Source organism: Seriola lalandi, unplaced genomic scaffold (genome assembly GCF_002814215.2).
Source record: "Seriola lalandi dorsalis isolate HSWRI2012SDOR001 ecotype SW California unplaced genomic scaffold, Sedor1 jcf7180002054143, whole genome shotgun sequence".
NCBI lineage: Eukaryota > Metazoa > Chordata > Actinopteri > Carangiformes > Carangidae > Seriola > Seriola lalandi.
The window spans coordinates 203,766-223,140 of record NW_019524696.1 but is presented as its reverse complement, the minus strand read 5'-3'; the positions used below and the strand labels follow the sequence as shown (position 1 = coordinate 223,140).

The following is a 19,375-nucleotide window of genomic DNA, read 5'->3' as shown; positions in this document are numbered from 1 at the left end:
ATAAAAAGTCATAAAAACGTCATAGTATAGTAAGGCATAAAAAGTCATTGTATAGTAAGGCATAAAAAGTCATTGTATAGTAAGGCATAAAAAGTCATAAAAACGACATTGTATAGTAAGGCATAAATAGTCATAGTATAGTAAGGCATATAAAGTCATAGTATAGTAAGGCATAAAAAGTCATAAAAACGACATAGTATAGTAAGGCATAAAAAGTCATAAAAAGTCATAGTATAGTAAGGCATAAAAAGTCATAAAAACGACATAGTATAGTAAGGCATAAAAAGTCATAAAAACGACATAGTATAGTAAGGCATAAAAAGTAAAAAAAAATGACATAGTATAGTAAGGCATAAAAAATCATAAAAACGACATAGTATAAGTAAGGCATAAAAACGACATAGTATAGTAAGGCATAAAAAGTCATAGTATAGCAAGTCATAAAAAGTCATAAAAACTTCATAGTATAGTAAGGCATAAAACGTCATTGTATAACAAGGCATAAAAAGTCATAAAAACGACATAGTATAGCAAGTCATAAAAAGTCATAAAAACTTCATAGTATAGTAAGGCATAAAAAGTCATTGTATAGTAAGGCATAAAAAGTCATAAAAACGTCATAGTATAGTAAGGCATAAAACGTCATTGTATAACAAGGCATAAAAAGTCATAGTATAGTAAGGCACAAAAAGTCATAGTATAGTAACGCATAAAAAGTCATAAAAAAGTCATAGTATAGTAAGGCATAAAAAACGCAATAAAAACGTAATAGAATAGTTAGTCATCAAAAATGTCATGAACACGTGATAAAACCGTCATTGTATAGTAAGGCATAAAATATGTGACAAGAACATCATAGTAATGCTTGCATGCCTAAATCAGTTGTCTTGGAGACGTATCCTCTTGTAGGGCCCATTGGAATGATCTTATATGTTTTCACTCCAAAGATTGTGCGAATGAGTTCACTCATATATTAGTAGGGACAATTCTGTCCTATCAAAATATCGGCAGGGACATGTCCCTAGTGTCCATATGCAAACATATGCCCTTGATAATGTGTATAGGCTAACAATGATCAAATTTAATAAAAATAAACTGTATAATTGTGCATTTCGAGTCAAGATTCTAGGCACCATTGTTCAGTTAATCAGACTTTATTTGTATAGCACTTTTCATACAAATAATGTAACACAAAGTGTTTTACAGAACAGAAGCAATACAAAAAGCATCCCCCACCCCTTCACTCTCTCACACACACCCACACACACACACACACACACACAGACAGACAGACAGACAGAGAGAGCAATAAGGGATAAAAACACTACTAAATATTAGGACAACAATAACAGGAACTGAGGAAACACTGTAGACTCTAAAGCAAAGATAAAAATAGATTAATAAAGATAAATAATAAAATACTAAAACAGAGATGTATTAAACCAAGTATAAAACCAGAAATGAAAGGTAGGACATTAAAAATCAAATAAAAATTAAGACAAAATAGTAAAGATAAAATAAGAAAATGCTAAAAGAGAGGAGATTGGAGGAGAATAAAATCAGAAACAAAAGAGGAAATAAAATAAATAACCAGATTGTTCAATGTGGATTAATGAGTAAAGACAAAACCCCAGAGCACAGTTTGGAACTGACCATTTATTTAAACTGAATAGCATATGCGTACAAAGTCTCTACAAAGCTAGAAAATATCTACCATACTTTTAGCCATGAGGGGAAAAAAAGGTTACAAAGCAAAGATCAGACCCTGTGCAGTACCAACAGACACACGTTACTAGCTTTTGGATTTTTTTTTCCTAAATGTTCTCTCTTCTTCGCAAAATAGGATAAACATTAGAATATCAAAGATATACACAACATCTGTAATAAACGTTATTGTCACCTTTATACAAAGCACCTTATCAAAAAAACCCTCAGTGCACACACACAGATGCATTGCACATGCACTGGAGTGAAAAAGATTTCAAGGCCATTTTGGAATTGATTACAGACAGGATTTCTTTGCCACATGAGGTTCGGAAAAGAAGATAAATATCCAACTTGCACGTACGAGATAACATCGACAACACATACAACAATGATTCAGAAACTCAGCAGTTCACTGCAGTTTGAATGTATACACTGCTCTTTGTGGGGCTTTTATTAGTGTGAGCACATTCTCTAGTTGGTTACAATGAGTAGACATTTAACAGTAAAAGCCCTACAGGTGAGTTTAACAGACATTTTTAGGGCATTTTGAATAAATCAGTTTCCTTCTCATACAGGGCTTCTTCAGTCCGCCAAACAAGATGATAGAAGGTGTCCACAATTGGTGTGACGGGTCAAATTCAAACCTAGTTCCCATTCATTTTTGTTTATTCATGTGTTTTGTTTTGTTTTACTTATATCTGTACAATTTTACATTGTAGCCCATGAGCTACAGATGTTTCTAAGATGATAGTCCTGTTCCTTAGAAGTCTCTCTTTTTTTGGCAGAAGCTTGTAAGTAACTCTAGCTTGTAATAAATCACTTTTCCTCTGTGTTTTGTGTTGCATGGCGACCGTCTTTGGTAAGCAGGTGGTAGATAATGTCCAGACAGAGGGTCATTATTGCAAAGATCAGCCCTCTGAGGCTGTGTGTTAAGATTACCATGTACATGTTACATGTCGGTACTCTGGTGTGAAGGCCGAGTGGTCTGTCTGCAAACAACATACTACCACTGCTTGAGACTAAACTCTGGGAAAGCTGCAGGCAGAGGGGAATTCTCCTGACATTATGATTCACCGCTGTGTTGAGATGATGGTGTTTTACTGGACAGATGGGCTGACACCCACAGGAGTCTTCAGACAAATAGAGTCAAAATATAGTGGTTTTGGAGGTTGACAAATCGAAATACTTTTAGGCACAAAGGTAGAAAGTCTTCTGAGTCGTTACTCATCAAGACCGAATATTTAACAGGTGGCCAGCTCTGATTAAAGATGGCTCTTTTTCAGGTTTGGTAAAATAGTAGACGTTGCCCTAAAACACCATGTTCCTGGATGTTCTGGACACCACATAGCATCCCAGCTGGTCACACTGGAAACATAACCCTGTGAGTCATGACAGTTTGCTGATCAGCTTCCTCCAGAGGCATTCATTATTATAAACATATGAAAACTTCTGGGCCTCATTCATTAATATGCAAGTAATTCTATTGTTTTATGTCCAAATGAGACATTATTGTGAGTGTTGTGAGTGTCAAATCACCTGAAAGGAGCTCTGGGATCTGTTAACAAGCAGGTATGTGTATTAACCCTGACTAGGTTTGCTGAGTAAGTTATCCAGAGTTTTACTTGTTGGAACAGTCCTCTGTTTATCAATGGACCAGGTGTTGATAGACATTATTTGGTCATGTGGGATGCTAATTGTAAGATAGTGTGGTTTATAACAGCAGCTGCCAGGAGTTAGGTGAGAATATTGATGCCACAAGCACGTTTATACACTAAATATGCATATTTATACAGTAAATACGAAGCACAGTCAAAAGCCAGTTAGCTTAGTTTAGCTTAGCTTAGGCTGGAACAGTGGGACACAACTAAAATAAAATTAACATAAAATAAAAATCTGTCTACTAGCACCTCTGAAACTCACTCAATATGCATTGTGTTTGTTGTAACTTTATTGGGTTAGGTACTGGACTATTTCATGGTCAGGCGCATAACTCAGGTTTCCCACCATATACAGCTCAAATACTCATTACACTACTGTTATGCAATTTGGTTCATTGACATAAACATTTGGTAGTGCTGGTTGCCATTAGACTGTTGCAGTATTAATATGTAATTATTAGAGCACCAGTCGCTCCTAGAACAGTGGGACCAAAGTAGAAAACATATATCTGAAGTCATGTTTCCATTGCAGTTTGCTTTTATCAATATACAAACTTTTTCCACCAATACGTAAAAACTTCTTTTTTTTTGCTATTTTGAGTTTTTGAATTTCCCACTTAGGTTTTTTTATGTGCAAATTGAAAATATGCATAAAACCAGCTGGATAGAAACACACTTATTGACTGCACACTACGGTTTTTAATGGATTAAACAACTGAGATTTAACATATCAGTTGGCTTTAGAGGTGCTGATAAGATGTCGTTACCGTCAGACAGAGCTAGGCTAGCTGTTCCCAATTATTATGCTAGCTAAGATAAGCTAACCGCTGTAGCTTCATGTTTATCGTGGCATAAAACTAGTATCAGTCTTCTCATTTAATTCTTGGCAACAAAGTGAAGAAGTGATGAACATGATTGCGGCCCTATTTAAGTCTATAATAATGGCCCAATTATTTTTTTCAATTATATTACAGTGGGGATGTGAAGATACAAGTTAGAATTGGTCTTCTGTCGTAGTAACTGCTGCATTTTATGAATGAGGCACCATCATGTGGAAGCTGTTTCAACATGAACCTGTCACACATACATGTAAATGCAAACACATGTTGGTTATAATCCATCAGACACAAAAAGAACCAGAGTGTGTCTCACTGACATCATGTGGGAAATAAAAACAGATAATTCAGGATGGTCCACTGCTGACTGTCTACAAATTACAACAAGAAACAGCCTTTAAATATAGAATTTGGACAAGACACTGAATACTGGAGCATGTGATCCCTATAATGCGTCTCCGTATATTTCTACCCACCATCTACAACAGCAAAATTATCAGGACTCTCATAAAAACAGAGTAAAAACTTCTACTTCTGTCTCCAACCAAAGGCACTTCATGCTGCTGAGCATGACACGGACGGACCACCGGTCGACACCTGCTACAGTACACATCACTTCAACAGTTTTTTGGTTTCTGTTTCATAAATCACTTCTATGCTGACATAGTGTTGTGTAACTGGAAGAAACCAGTCCTCCACTGATTAAAGGGAACTGTGTCTTCAACTGAATTAATGCCCCCTAGAGCTGAAATCAAGCACTGAACAAGCTGTGGAAAACTTCAATTTAAATATGGTTGTGGTAATATTTCAGGCTTGAACACCTGTGTCAGTACGGATGAGTTAAAGCTCAAGTTAGCTGGTATAAGAATATTGAACTAAGCTAGGCTTAATTTGCAGATCACAGGTTTCTTTTAGCCGTTTCTTTTAACCGTATGAAACTTTTCCTTTCCTTGAAACACCATGAATGACGTTGTTGTATAGTTCAGAAGGTTCACAGTGCTTTCCCATGGACCGACCACAAGATATTTAAAGTTTTAATCCTCAAGATTCTCATCAAATTAAATCCAACCTTTGGCTCAAATAACAGGAAACATGTAATCCAATGTTTGTAGTTTATCTTATTCAAATCAGCCTCGTCATCTACTGTTTAATCTCTTAGAGTGGTATCGGATCTGTATTAATGCAAACACAACATTTCCTATAGGTGCTGGCTTTTACTGTGAAAGGGCCACAGGAAACAGAATGTATTTAACGCCAAATCAACTGGGACTGAAATCTTGAGGATTATAACTTTAACAAACTCTTGACTTATTATTTATTTATTTATATCTAGAAGATGAAGGGTCACCTGTTGCACAAAAAAAGGTACCTGAATTGTTCAATTTCACTTATAGTTTCTTATTGACATAAATTTTAGATAGTGTTCCTGGAATTAAAATATAGTCTATATGCTACTATCAATAAACAATTTCCCAAAGTTTAGAAGCTATTCTTTTTTTTTTTTTTTTAGATGAAAACATACAAAAGGTAAAAATTTGATTTTCTCTTCTCTTTGGGACAAACCTCTTTTTTGTGCAAGAATGCAGCTCACACAATTCGCAGTGGCTATCTGTACAAATCCACCTCTATATTGTACTATATGATAATGCAGTAGTGTTATTTCCTTCTCTGGTTATTGATGATACACAGGGTCTGACCTTCAGTGTCCGTCAATATCTTCGCAGATAACACACACACACTTATTTCACAGGGGCAGAAAATGAAAATGTTGAAAATCTTTTTTTTTCTTCCTCTCCCTGGGCTGAGTTTCCCCAAAACACACGTGACAGACACGACACGACTTTCATCTCCATCATCAGAACAGCAGAATGTGAATTTGCTGGGTGAAAGTGGGTAAGAAAACCAATTAGCAGGAGACGTGACATCTCCCTTTGATGTCTGAGTCAGGATGTTCTTGGGGAAAGCCACCCAGGTCGATTTTAATGTGTTTCTATGGCTGCACTGCCACTGTGCTTTTTTTTCCAGCTAATGAGCATCTAATACTCAGGGTGGATTTAATATTTTGTGTTGAAATGCTCCTGTTGGGGAGGCCTCTGCAGCGTACTGTGTCACATCTGATGTTAATTAAAAACTACCTCTTAATGTTTTGTCTCGTGAGCAGCAGTGAAAATGCAGCCAATTTCTTCCTCCACTAAATCGAAGTTGTTTGGCTGAAAGACTTTTTTTTTTTTTTTTTTTTTTTTTACCTCCAGTGTCGCGATCAGTCACCAAACAAAGGCCATATGTGTGTGTCCGTGTATGTGTGTATATATATATTTATATGTATAAGTGTGTGTGTTATTCCTTGACGAGTCGATAGATGTGGTGCTGTGCTCCATGCTCGTTGTTGGACACCTCGAACACACACGCCATACACAGCAAGGTCTCCTGAGTGTCTCTGTTGCTCACCACCTGAACACACACACACACACACACAGGAAAGAAAGGATTTTAAAGTCAGATGTTCATAATATAATACATGCACACACGGATACGTAGACAAAATAGACACGCTGACTGACTGATGTCCTCACCAGCAGAATAGTGAAGTTCTCCAGCACGCTGTTCATCATGTATTTCTCAGGCAGGTGTTTGAGCTTGTGGATGAAGTTGATCATGTATTCACACATCGGAGAGCGACTGATTCTGTAGACGAAACGCCCGTTTTCAAACCGCGCATACTCCGTCTGAGAGAGAGAGAAAGAGAGAGAGTGAGAGAGAGAGAGAGAGGATGCTTATTATCAAATAAAATCTAGTAACGAACCATTTAAGGGGACCTCAGGCTGTGAAAACCGTTGTATAATGTCCTCTGAAGGAGCTTTGTCAAGTCTTGAGGACATAACTGTAGAGATGTCATAAGGGGTTATTTATTTGGTGACACAATGTCTGCATAAAAAAGTAGAAGAGCATGAATGATGTGGGATATGTAAAAATGTAGGATCCAATGTTTTTGGAGTCTCTGCTTTAACGATACTTAACTACTTTTAAAATATCTGTCTCTTACAAGTCCCACAAATTTAGGGGAGTACAAAACTAAAATTTCATACTTTTAAGCTGGTTTTCTCTTACAACCGACTGCGACTGATTTAAAGCATCTCTAATGTGAAAGCTCTGAATGAACATTTATGTTGATAATTCGTCAATTAAACATCGACTTCCAACCCTGGACCTTGTGTGTCTATGGTTTCTTTGTTCCACAGTGGCTGCCAGAATTTAATTCAATTTAGTAACTACATAAAAGCCATCACTTTCTGTGAGCCAGAAACCCTTAAAAGACATGTTAAGAGAAGAAAGTGTTAAAGGTTTTATTGGCTGAGCTTTAACGTCCCCCTCCTCTTGTTTAAAGGTTCAGCACAGCAGGTGTTGAACATCCATGAAAACCTCCCACATTGCTTCTATAGACCAAATTTCATAATGAGAATTTAAAACCATCCTCACCTCCACTTTCTCAACCACCTGCTTGCCGAAAGAGCAGACCTTGGTGGAGCAGGTGATGGTCATGTTCTCCGAGCTCTCGTACTGGCTGGTCACACCGTAGAAGGCCGCGGGGTCGTCCTGCACATTATAGTTCAGGTCCGCCTGGAAACCACAGAGCAAAAACATCATGATTTACAGCGTTATCACTAATATAAATGACTGTTGATGGATTTGGTCTTGGAGTATAATAAATGAGTAATGCTTTGTGCTATCAAAATTAGCCAACAGCTCCCTCTGCTGGTGAGTCAGCCACATTACATGTGTCCACACTGCACAGCATGCAGCATCAGGTTGAGGCTGACTGAGTCCTCCTATTATACAACTAAAACTAAAACTAAACAACTAAAACAACAAAAGGCCATGTTCAAAAATTAAGCTGTATATAAACTCGAGCAGCCTTATCTTCATCAGGCAATAATCTGCTGTTTATCAGTGCAGACTCTGAAACCGGGTTTGTACAGCTCCCACCACTTTCTTCTCATCAAACAAGACATCAGAAAAAAACTGTGTGACTTTGGACAGTCATACATTCTTAAACCCAGCCCAGTATAATGGAGGTCAATGGGACAGTTTTATTTTCTCTTGGAGAAATAGTCCCTATGAAAACTGTTCACAGGCAGTAAGGTTTTTGGATTATCCAGACAGGGACACAGGGATAAAGACACTGCTGTTTGATTTTTTAACTACTCACAGTTTTCTCCTTTTGTTTATTCTTAAGTAGCTTTGAGGTAGTTAAAATGATCTTCTTCCACTCTGTCGGATTCTTTCATACACACTCTGTGTTAACCTTTTCCAGCTGTTTGTTGAAGTGGTGTTTACACTGAAATATTCAAACCAAAAATGTTTCTTTGGTTGCACCACAACAACAAATAGAAATATTAGAAATTTTCTAAAACACATTTTGCGAAACGAAACTTTGCGATCACAAGAATATGCAATAAATTTCAGTGAATTTCTACAATTTTTGGCTGCACGGCGTGACATTGACATGAATGGGTTACCTGCAGGCGGCTGAATGTTAACAGTGATTGTTGAGTGCTGTGAACACCACCAACAAAATAATTTTCCCTCCATTATATTGAGGAGGAAGCAGAAACCTCAGAGAGAGAGAGAGAGATCTCAAACCCTGGACAAACAGGTAGTAAGAACATTTGTGTTGTTATATGTTGGTTGACCTGGGCTTTAAAATTTTGGTGTCATTTTTTTGGTGGCATGTTTGCTTATGCTTAAAGGAACTTTTGTAAGACTATACAAATAGTGAGATACTAACCTGCTAACATTATTTTTTGTGCTACTTTGTGAAGTTGAAGTTGGAAAATGTTTAATCAGAACAGTGAGAACATGCTGCACCTGGATTACAGGCTGAGAGAAGTGGAGAAGGGTTTGTACTATTTGTAATGAGTTCTCTAAGGAGCACTGTGTGTCTCAGGGCTGACAACACACACAGGCACACACACAATCACACCATGTGCTAAGTCACCCACATGCACATTCCTTCGTGCATGCACACACACAAACATGGAACTGTGCTCTATTAAAGCAGCAGATTATCAGAAACACACACCATTGTGGTAGATCAGAGAGCTTTTTAATTAAATTCAGAGGGGAAGCTCTCTACATGACACACACACACTTGTTTGTTTTCATGCTGCGAGGAGCACACCTCATCACCTATACAATAAATGAAAGTAACACGGAAGTGCCAAAAACTGCAGTTCCTCAAATGACCACTAGAGGCTGGCCCCAAATAGAGTCGCACGTTAAAATGCTCAACTTTACAGCAGAAATAAACATGTTTACAGCATGGTACATAAAATGGTTTGGGGGTGTATGGCTAATTTCTCCCTTCGTGGCAACTGTATGGGGGCACACCCGTTTAAATTATATTAAGGCTTCAAGTTATGTATCATTGAGGGCGTGGCCACTTTAAGTGCACCACCAAAGTCTTGGCTCCATGCATGCCCCACCTCACTGCCCATTTTTGGATTAGCAGGGAGTTAGGTTAAGTCAGGTTTTGAAGCTCAGAGTCACCATCTTGGCTGCCAAGATGGTGACGGCAGAGCAGCCCACTCTGAGCTTCAAAACCACTCTTCAGACACCTGTGAATGACGTCACGGAGGCTACATCCATCTTAACGTACAGTTTACGGGTACAGTTTTCTCCACATGGGACTCTAGTGAAAGTCATACGATGCATTTAAAGAGCTTGTGGTGACTTTCTTAGAAGCTCTCCAACAACAAAAACACAAGGGTAGGTGTTAGTCTCCTGTAACATAAGATGCAGCTGTTAGCATGTCAGGCTAACTACCTTGCTAGCTACAGTAGAAACTTAAACCAGGGTAACTTCCAAAGACAATTAAGGGAGAAAATTTTATACTACATTATTTTGTGGGGTTAGGTTAAAAATAAAAACATGATTCATGATAGCACATCCACTCTGTGGTATTTCCCCCCTGTATAGAAGTTGGGCTTGGATGCTATCAAAGCTTACGCTAATGTTAATGCTAATGTTAGCAGCTCTGTCCTACTCACTATTAGATTTGAAAAAGTTTAACTATAGCCAAACTCATTATCTGAGTTACATTCAGCGATAAAACATGATTGGTTCTCACCCTAAAAGCTTTTCCTGAAAATTCCAGAGACATAAAAAATGAATGCGAATCCTGAGTGGAAAATCTGCCACTGTTAGCATTGTAAACTGCACATAAGCAGATACCTGATACTCTGTGATTATCACAGTGTCTGCAGCACTGATGGAAAATAAATGACTAAATGTGTGATGTGTTGTGTTGCCGGGATTTTTGAAAGTCCTTTGGTGTACTGCAGCACTAACAGTAAAGTGAAACACATACACACACACACACACACACACACACACACACACACGCCCAGGTGGAGACAGAGCAACCCGTGAATCAGGAGGTGAGCAGGTGTTCAAACAAAGCGACTGTGCTTTCATCAACCCACCACCTCCATATCCCAGGTGGAAAGACAGAACACACATACAACACACACACACACACACACACACACACACACACACACACACACTTGTAAGTACAGGCAAAGATATGGCACTGGGTGGAAAAATACAGGAATAACTAGCGAGCTACGTGCTAACCCTGCTCACTCACAACAACAAAAATTTAAATACGAAATTGAGAAAAAAAAAAACCTTGCCTGAAATATGAAAGAAAGTATTTTTGAGACCTTAAATATTTCAGATGGATGTGAAGCTGGTATATAGCTGATATAGAGATCGCAAAAACAGGAATTAGTCAAGTGTCTGCCTGCTCACCCAGAACTTGATCAGGTAGAAAGCGTTTTGTGGGCCCTTGCCGAACAGCTCCTTGAGGCCGCCCTTCTTCTCGGGGAACTTGTCGTAGATCTGCCTGATGTCCACACACTCCAGCAGTGGGTCGCTGTAGCTCGGACTGCTCTGGCTGATGTGCACAAATAGGTGCTTGTTGTACTGAGGAGAGAGAGAAGTGGATTCATCAAACGAGGATGGGGGCAGAAAAGGTGCAGACAGGTGGAAAACTGTTGAATTTACACAGCAAAAGACAGACGCAGTGTTTTCTGTGGATTGGTTTTCATTTTGACATTTTGGTTAATTCCAGAGCCCCTTCAGCATTCAGACATAATATTTTGTAGATATAATATTGATTTTATTAATAAGAAATTAAAAGATAAAGTCATCTTTGTACAGAATGGGTCTTATTTTAGTAATTTTAGTTTTGACCATCAATTCTAGAGGATAAAGGACATTCAACAGCAAAAGGCCACCACTCACTTATCATTCATCGGCCTCAACATTTGGCTTATCATTTGAAACATATAAGTAGCTTAATGTTAGCCACTTAGCATGGCTACTCGCTCTAACATTCTCCCAACACTTTCAGAATCATTACTGCTTTTGTCTGTCATTAACAGGCGGCTCGCTGCGTGATTGTGCTTGTTATTATGGTTTTTTGTTTCTCTGTAACTGAGCACAGTGTTAACAATGTTACTTAAACCTTCTTCATCAGGCCTGGACTCGAACCACTTTCCGATGCCGCCCAGAAATATATATTTAAATTAAAATCATAAAGGTGTCGACAAGTTCATGAATGGCTTCGACTAACGACTACTAGTCGGCCAGGAACATTTTTAGCTAGGGGCAACCCTGAAGTCAAAACTGTGACTGAAGGAGTAACCTACGTAGTTTTTCTTAATTGTTTTAATGCAGAAACACGACAGGTTTGTGATTATACTTGGTATAAACTTATCAAGTGTAATATGTTCACCACCAACACAGGCATGCTCTTGATCATGAATTGTAATTTGCTCAGCTCTATTGAGGTTGTAAAAACACTACATTTTTCCTTAAACAGTGTGTTTTTGTCAACCAACAATGATTCTTTTGTTACCTTTAAGGAAATTTTCTGCTCGAACTTATGTACAGTAATGTACATAATACAGGAAAGGTGAGACATTTTGACAAAAGCGTCTATTTCAATGTCACTGTACAACAGTAAGAAGTTGTTTTTTTTTTTTTTTTACTGTCCAAACAGAAAGCAACAAGATGAATGCCAACTGTCTGTGAGCCCAAAGTAGAAAAATGACAGTGAGTCCACAGTGTGGCAGGATGACAGATAGACTGAGCAGAGGAGAGATAGAGCTTTACAAAGGTTATTCATACACGGAGACACACAAAGGGCTTTAACGTTGTTCTCTGCTGTGGGGTTATCTGTCATCTCGGTTTATGGGACAATAGGGAGTGCTTATTGTAGTCTGGTGCTCTGTGTGTGTGTGTGTGTGTGTGTGTGTGTGTGTGTGTGTGTGTGTGTGTGTTACTCACTGCCTCCTGGTCCCTCTGTGTCTCCAGGAAAGATGAAAACTCCACCAGTCGTAGTTTGGTGGTGCCGATAGAGCGACCCTGCCACGCTGGCTCTCTGTGTGTTTGGGCTGTAGTGGGAGGCTCGTAGGCTAGATAACACACACACACACACACACACACACACACACAGACACACACACACACGCACACACACGCACACACAAGGCACACACATTCAGTTTAACCTCACTTCGCCACTGTCATCATGTACAATCATGCTATTTAACAGGGTTAGCAGCAACGCTAGCATTATTCTTTGCTGCAAATGTGTAAAATGTATGCCATTACTGGAGTCTCGTGGACAAAGCCCGACTGAGGTGAAGGTCCCGCACTGAAAAGCAGTTAATAAAAGTGGATGGAAAACGGCGACAATGATGAGGACACCCTGAAATCCCATGGGTGCTGACTGAAAACTCATACCCTCCATTTACAAAAGCCTCTCTCTTGTCATTTAGCTTCATGCCACTGTTACTGACAGCTGCCATCATCCACTTTGAGTAAAATTTCAAGTTGCCTTCTTAAATTCCTGAAGAGCAGCTTTTGTAGAGACATATTCCCACTAGAATCAGCCAATTAGTTTGGAACATTAATGCGAAGGAATTGCAAGTTTGCATTTGCAAAACAGTACAATTTTGGTGCCCAGATGTAATTATAAAAATAACAAAAATATAAATAATGTTTTTAAATATTAGAAAACAATATTATCTTTAAAAAACATTGAAATGGTTTAAAGGTCCCATATTGTATACAGTGAGATTTCCATGTGTTGTTTGATTATAGATCAGGTCTAGGTTCTATATTAATACTGTGAAAGTATCAAAGCCTCAGTCCACAGAGAAATGAGCACACAACTATAGAGTCACCTCTCTCAGCCATGTCCCGAGCCCCGCCCACCCAGACCCACCGTCCAAGCCTTGCAGGATTAGATTTCTCTGAGTGTTTTACCTGAAATCTGCTTTATTTTTATTTGATAACTCAGAAAGCAGTCAACCAATCAGAAGAGAAACCCAGAGCCTCCTCTCTTCTGATTGGCTCACCGACCTGTTGTTACTGCAGCTCCAGAGAGAAGCCTGAGAGATTAGATGTAAAACTACATTGAGATGGTTTCTGGTTCTTAAAACCACAAATATATCTTCTAATGGATCAACACTTCAAATAAAACACAGATATTATGTAAATGTGTGACATTTAAAAACTTTTTTCTCATATTAAAGCCAGTGATTTGAACTGTCATGTTGTTGTCGGCCAGACCATATCATATACGTGTCTGCTATCTCAGTTTGATTACATCCATGGAAAAAACTGGAGTATCAAAATGGATTGCTGGTTGGAAACAGGAAGAATTAAAAGGAAAGAGAGTCAAGAGACAGAAGGTGAATCGACGAGTGATCTCTCCCCTGTCAAACAACAAAGTGAATTTGACCTTCCCCTGCTTGCAGTCGCTGAATCATCTCAAGCTCCTGCGCACTCAAGAGTTTTGTCTCCTATTATAGAAAGGCAGAGAGCTAGCTAGCATTAGCAGGCTCTCTTTTATGTGGTGATGGCAATTGACCAGACCATCAGACGTTATAGCAACAGGCACAACGCGTCACAAGACAAACCTCGAGGCACACTGGAGATCCAGGCGCCCTGACCGAGTCAAAAAACCACCCTGTAGAGAGCCGGCTGCCTAAATGACAGGAGAGAGGGGCCGCCTGTCTGCTTTACAGAAAGGAACTAATTGCACCGTGGTCCCTCTCACCTGAGATTGTGGTGGTCCCTGCTGTCTGCACATTGTAGGCCTGCTGAGAGAACGGCTTGATGCTGAAAGAAAGAAGAGACAGACGGGAGAGCGTTGAAAAGGCTGAAAGAAGAGACACAGTCGGGCCGATCACATTGTACATGTTATTGTACATAGAAAGGAATTCTGTTCTTGCGTCTTGTGTGAACAGTAACATCAGAACAGAAGTCAAGAGTGTCGCTGAGTTCAGTAAAAGCTATACCAGCCCCATTTACTACCATTATCGCCATCATGACATGGTCGTGTAACAGCGGCCGGCAGTGAATTGAGCATGGGTTTGAACTCGGAGCACAATGATCCGCTCTAACTGCTGTCTGTGTGATACAGGAGCTAATGTCAGACATGGAAACAGCAGTGGAGCTAGTCCCCCGAGTCTGAACCGCTGCATAATGTCTTCATAGAGACATTAATATCAGTAACTATTGCCAAAATGTGGAAAGACATCAGTCATGTGGGTCAGCAGAAATCACACCGGTGGGTTTCTCAAATATTAACGGAGACGAGACATTTGATGTTTATTTTATTTATTTTTGTGAACATTTCCATCTGCTACAAACAAGCTACAAATGTGTCCACGTCCTTATACAAAAAAAAAATCAGACTTCATACACAACAGGTGGATGAAGTGCATCAGCGTACTTTTAGCTTTGGAAACTCAGTTACAGTAACAACATCCAGGGTTAAAAGGGTCTTTACTGGTAGTTACAGGCTAAACTATTGAGATGATCACTGTGTCAGATTAGGCAACGAATCTCCTTTCCTGCCCAGATTTCCTTTGATTGAATACATCATGAGTTCAAGAAAAGATGTGAATCTTAATTCATGAGGATTTAGGAAACAACAACTGCGGTGTGAAGAGAATCTGACTCCACTTACACCCTTTTAAACCACTTTATTCATAAAACACAGGTGATAAATACTCCTTTTTCTAACCACAAAAACAAAGCAAGAAGGACTGAAATGTTGGAATAAGATAACAAGAAATTAATACACAAGTAGAGAAAGTTGAGCCATTGATCTAATAACTAAATAAAAGTATATATAGGTTTTTTTTTTACGTTTTTATGCATGTTAATTAGAGAAAATTAATTTTTAGTGCATCACAAAATGGGAGGGGATTTCGTGAAACAAGGAAGGATTTGCAAGGAATTGTGGGACGATAAAAAAAGATAACTAACTAGCTGAGTGGCTACCGGGAGCTGACGTTTGTGTGTTTGATTTACCGACACTATCAGTCATATAATCACACCAATAACCTCCCACATCACACCAGTGACACATCTTACAGCTGACAATCAGTAACAGAGTCAGATGATGGTGAGGTGAGTTTGACTTACTCTTCTGTGGTGGAGCTGGACTGTCCCCCAGGGATCATCCCCTGCCACAGCTGAAAACACACACACACACACACACACACACACACACACACAAACATTAATACAGTGAACCGAGGCTGCAAACCTTGAATGCAATTCAGTGAGCATGTGTGTCCTTGTGTGCGCACCGGGACACAAACTGAGCATATGTGCTGTCCAGATTGTGAGAAAAGAAGCCCTATTATTATTCATGTCCTTGTGTTTCCTGTATTTATTTGAAGAGAATACATGTAAATACAGTGTGTTTGTGTTACCTGCGGGTTGCCAGGGAAGCTGGCCCGTACTATTCCAGGCAGGAGCTTGCTGTGTATGGCAGTGGCTGAGACGATCTGAGCCGAGGACATGGAGGAGATGCTCTGCAGAGCTTTCTCCTTGGCATTCTGGTCCTGCACGTCAACAAACACACACACGGACGCCGTCATCACTGTGAATATCATTGTGATGAATACAATTTATACTGCTAATGCAGAGCGGCAGAGTGAGTGATGACAAGCAGGAAAATCTTGGAATAATTTGAATTATCTTGAGAATGTAAAATCCTGCAGACGATCAAAGCTCGAGGGGGAAAACTCATAATTGTCGCCATTCGCTTGTCATTATCTTACTATCATTATCGAATTGGTTGTGATCAGACTGGCGTCTCCTGCTACTTTATAATTACACAAATTAACAAACAGCAATTTGAGTAAACTGCCCAGAATGGAGCGGCTCATTTACCAACAGTACAACAACTGTGGAAAGTAGCAGTGGCACTCAGAAATCTGAGGCTTTGTTCGTATGTTTTAATAGAACTTCAGAGCTAAAACTTGACAGACAATAAAACGCTGATTAAAAAAGGGGATTTCAGTAAATAGTGAACGGGGACTTTCAGGAATAAAACACTAAACGATTTACAGCAGTTTCAATGCTTGTTTGACCTTGTTTTGCCTTTCTAACTCTAGTCAAAAATCCATGTCCAACCACGTGTATTCATCTAAATCCATGTCTCTGTCTAAAGTGTCTCTCAGTGACATGAGGGAAAAATACCTTTCTCTACATGTGTGTAGTTTGGGTGTAATGACCTGGGGGAAGTCATAGCAACAACAGCAGAGCTGAATGTGCTTCAGACAACACAATGATCTGGTCTCTGACGAGCACTGTCATGGGCCGTTACCTCTGGGCAAACACTTGTACAAAGAGCACATTCACAGCAAGTCTGAACTTGTAGAATTATTATTTGTAACATCTGAACTCAAAGTAATATTAAACATGAGGCAGAAAACAGCTGAATGAAATGGAATTACAGGCTGTGCAATAGCTGGAGAATCACTAATTGGCAGCTTCACTCAAGTTAATTGGCACTGAGAGAAATCTCTCCTCCTAGGGGAGGTAATAACATTATAGGAGGTACTGAGATGGGAATCATGCTGGATTTTCATATTAAATACCGGGAACCATATGGGTTTGATAACATCCTTGACCTGAGCTCTTTGGAACGACCGACTCATGCGTTTTAGTTATAATGGGAAATCGAACAGCAGGGAGGGATCTTACATCACGTTCAAATGAACAGAGACTGTACAGCATCTTTTCATGTGCTATTAGCAAATCAGTGCTGACAAAGCCAATTATTTATATATATAATATATATATATATATATTGATAATCTATCAGGTGTTATTCTATATTTTTCTTTTTGTCAACAAATCCCATAAAGAGCCCAAAACAAACAAAGGTTCCTACTGAGGATGTACATTTTTAGAACTTCCTAAAAACAGCTGGGTATTGTAGTTTTTAGCAAACGTTATTCTAACAGAAATTTGTTGGGGACTGTTTTCGGATCAATCAATATATATTCTGTGCTCTGGTGAGTATTTCCAGTGGCAGGATTATTAATGTGGAATCAAAATAAACTACAGAACCCAGTTCCATCATATCACTGCGGCTCAGTGATGAACAGTGGAGCAAATAAATAACATATTTTAGTTTAAATTATAATATTTACATTTACTCATTCGGCAGATGCTTTTATCCAAAGCGACTTACGAGTGAGTCAGTGTCTTGCCCAAGGACACTTCGGCACGTGGACGTGAGGGTTGGCGGTTCATGTCCTGCCGTCAGTAGACAGCCACCCACATCCTACCAACAAGTATTACCTTTGCTATACAGGTAAATCTTGTTGTTAGGACGAATTCATTATTCATTATAAGTTTTTTGTATTTTCATTGTATTTGCTGACAATAAGAAACAACAGAATATCACCATCCAAAATAATAATAAATATTTGCTCATTTCATCGTCTCAAATGTGAGATTTCACCCATTTTTCTCTGATGAAACAAGCAATCTTAAAATTGAAAAGATAACCCACAGATTGATTGATAATGAAAGACACAGCCATAATGATAAATCTATAATAAAAAGATGCGATTAATATCATGTTTAGAGAACAACATGTGCCTTGGAGCGTATTTCTGATATTATGTTTTTCCTGGTTTTATTAAGAACAGTCTAGTGTTATGCTCAAATACAAATATGCTTCAAGGTGGTGACACCTATTTCATGTAGTCTAGAATTTGTCATGTTACACAATAATATCTTTGAATACAATTGCAAGCTATCAAGAGTTTTAACTAAATATTGTGTATAATGACACATTTCCATTCTGCCAAAATGTCTTTTTTAATGTAATTTTAACGCACATATACTTTAGTCTACTGTGTTCGACGCCTATTGTGACATTGACTTAAATAAGCGATAGTATTACTTTTAATCAACCATCTGTCATTTATTTGATGACCGCAAACATCAATTCAGTTCCCGGCTTTGTTTCCGCCCGCGGTTCTGACTGCTCTTCTCGGAAAACAAGCGCTCCTTTGTTGCTCTACATGAAGTTAATTACAACCAACAGTGAGGTAGAACAAGAAAGAGGGAGAGAGGGAGGAGACACGGAGGGTGAGAGATTAATAGACTGAAAGGAGGGTGGGAGAGAGTGTAAGAAGAAGGAGGGAGGGAGGAGAGGAGTAAATGAATGTATGGATGTAAGAGAATGACAGGATGAGGAGGAGGAGGAGGAGGAGGAGGAGGAAGCAGGAGGGGGTGAAAAGCTAAACAGGCCTAATTAGACACCTAGGATACTGGAGTCACTGCGACAGGCATCCATCCAGTCGCAGGGAAAAGTTAACAAGCAGACTGCTCCTGTGTCGTATGTGGTGTAGTGGAGGTAACCACAATCCGTCTGTAGGTGGAGCTTCTTCGGTTTGTTCATTCATGGTGGTAATTAGAGCTAATCCTCACTGATCAGCTGTGTTTATAACTAAAACACTGGAAATGTAAAACACGCCACTTCCTGCTTTTTCACAGTAAGAACACATCACCCACTGAGTCTAAATGTTGTAGATTACTACACCCCTTACCTTTAGTTTGGACTGAAACTCCCTGGATTTTCTTCTGGCTAAGACCTGAATATGACTGGATACCTGGAGGAGAGGAGAGGAGGAGAGGAGAGGAGAGGAGAGGAGGAGAGGAGAAGAGGAGAGGAGGAGAGGAGAGGACAGGAGAGAAGAGGAGGAGAGGAAAGGAGAGGAGAGGAGGAGAGGAGGAGAGGAGGAGAGGAGAGGAGAGAAGAGGGGAGGAGAGGAGAGG

At 39.3% G+C, this 19,375-nt stretch overlaps 1 protein-coding gene across 2 annotated transcripts in view; it reads right to left on the bottom strand.

The window, feature by feature from the left end:
• Positions 1–1,636: 1,636 nt before the first annotated feature.
• LOC111653083 (transcriptional enhancer factor TEF-1-like) overlaps positions 1,637–19,375 on the bottom strand; it is a 42,372-nt gene continuing 24,633 nt past the window's right edge. For both annotated transcript variants that reach the window (XM_023403545.2, XM_087173260.1), the window contains 9 exons: positions 19,147–19,209; positions 16,006–16,137; positions 15,713–15,762; positions 14,337–14,398; positions 12,557–12,684; positions 11,015–11,188; positions 7,679–7,819; positions 6,775–6,927; positions 1,637–6,652 (listed from right to left, as the gene is read on the bottom strand). In XM_023403545.2, the coding sequence (XP_023259313.1) occupies positions 6,539–6,652; positions 6,775–6,927; positions 7,679–7,819; positions 11,015–11,188; positions 12,557–12,684; positions 14,337–14,398; positions 15,713–15,762; positions 16,006–16,137; positions 19,147–19,209 (1,017 nt within the window). In that variant the 3' untranslated portion in view covers positions 1,637–6,538. The remainder of the gene's footprint in view (positions 6,653–6,774; positions 6,928–7,678; positions 7,820–11,014; positions 11,189–12,556; positions 12,685–14,336; positions 14,399–15,712; positions 15,763–16,005; positions 16,138–19,146; positions 19,210–19,375) is intronic.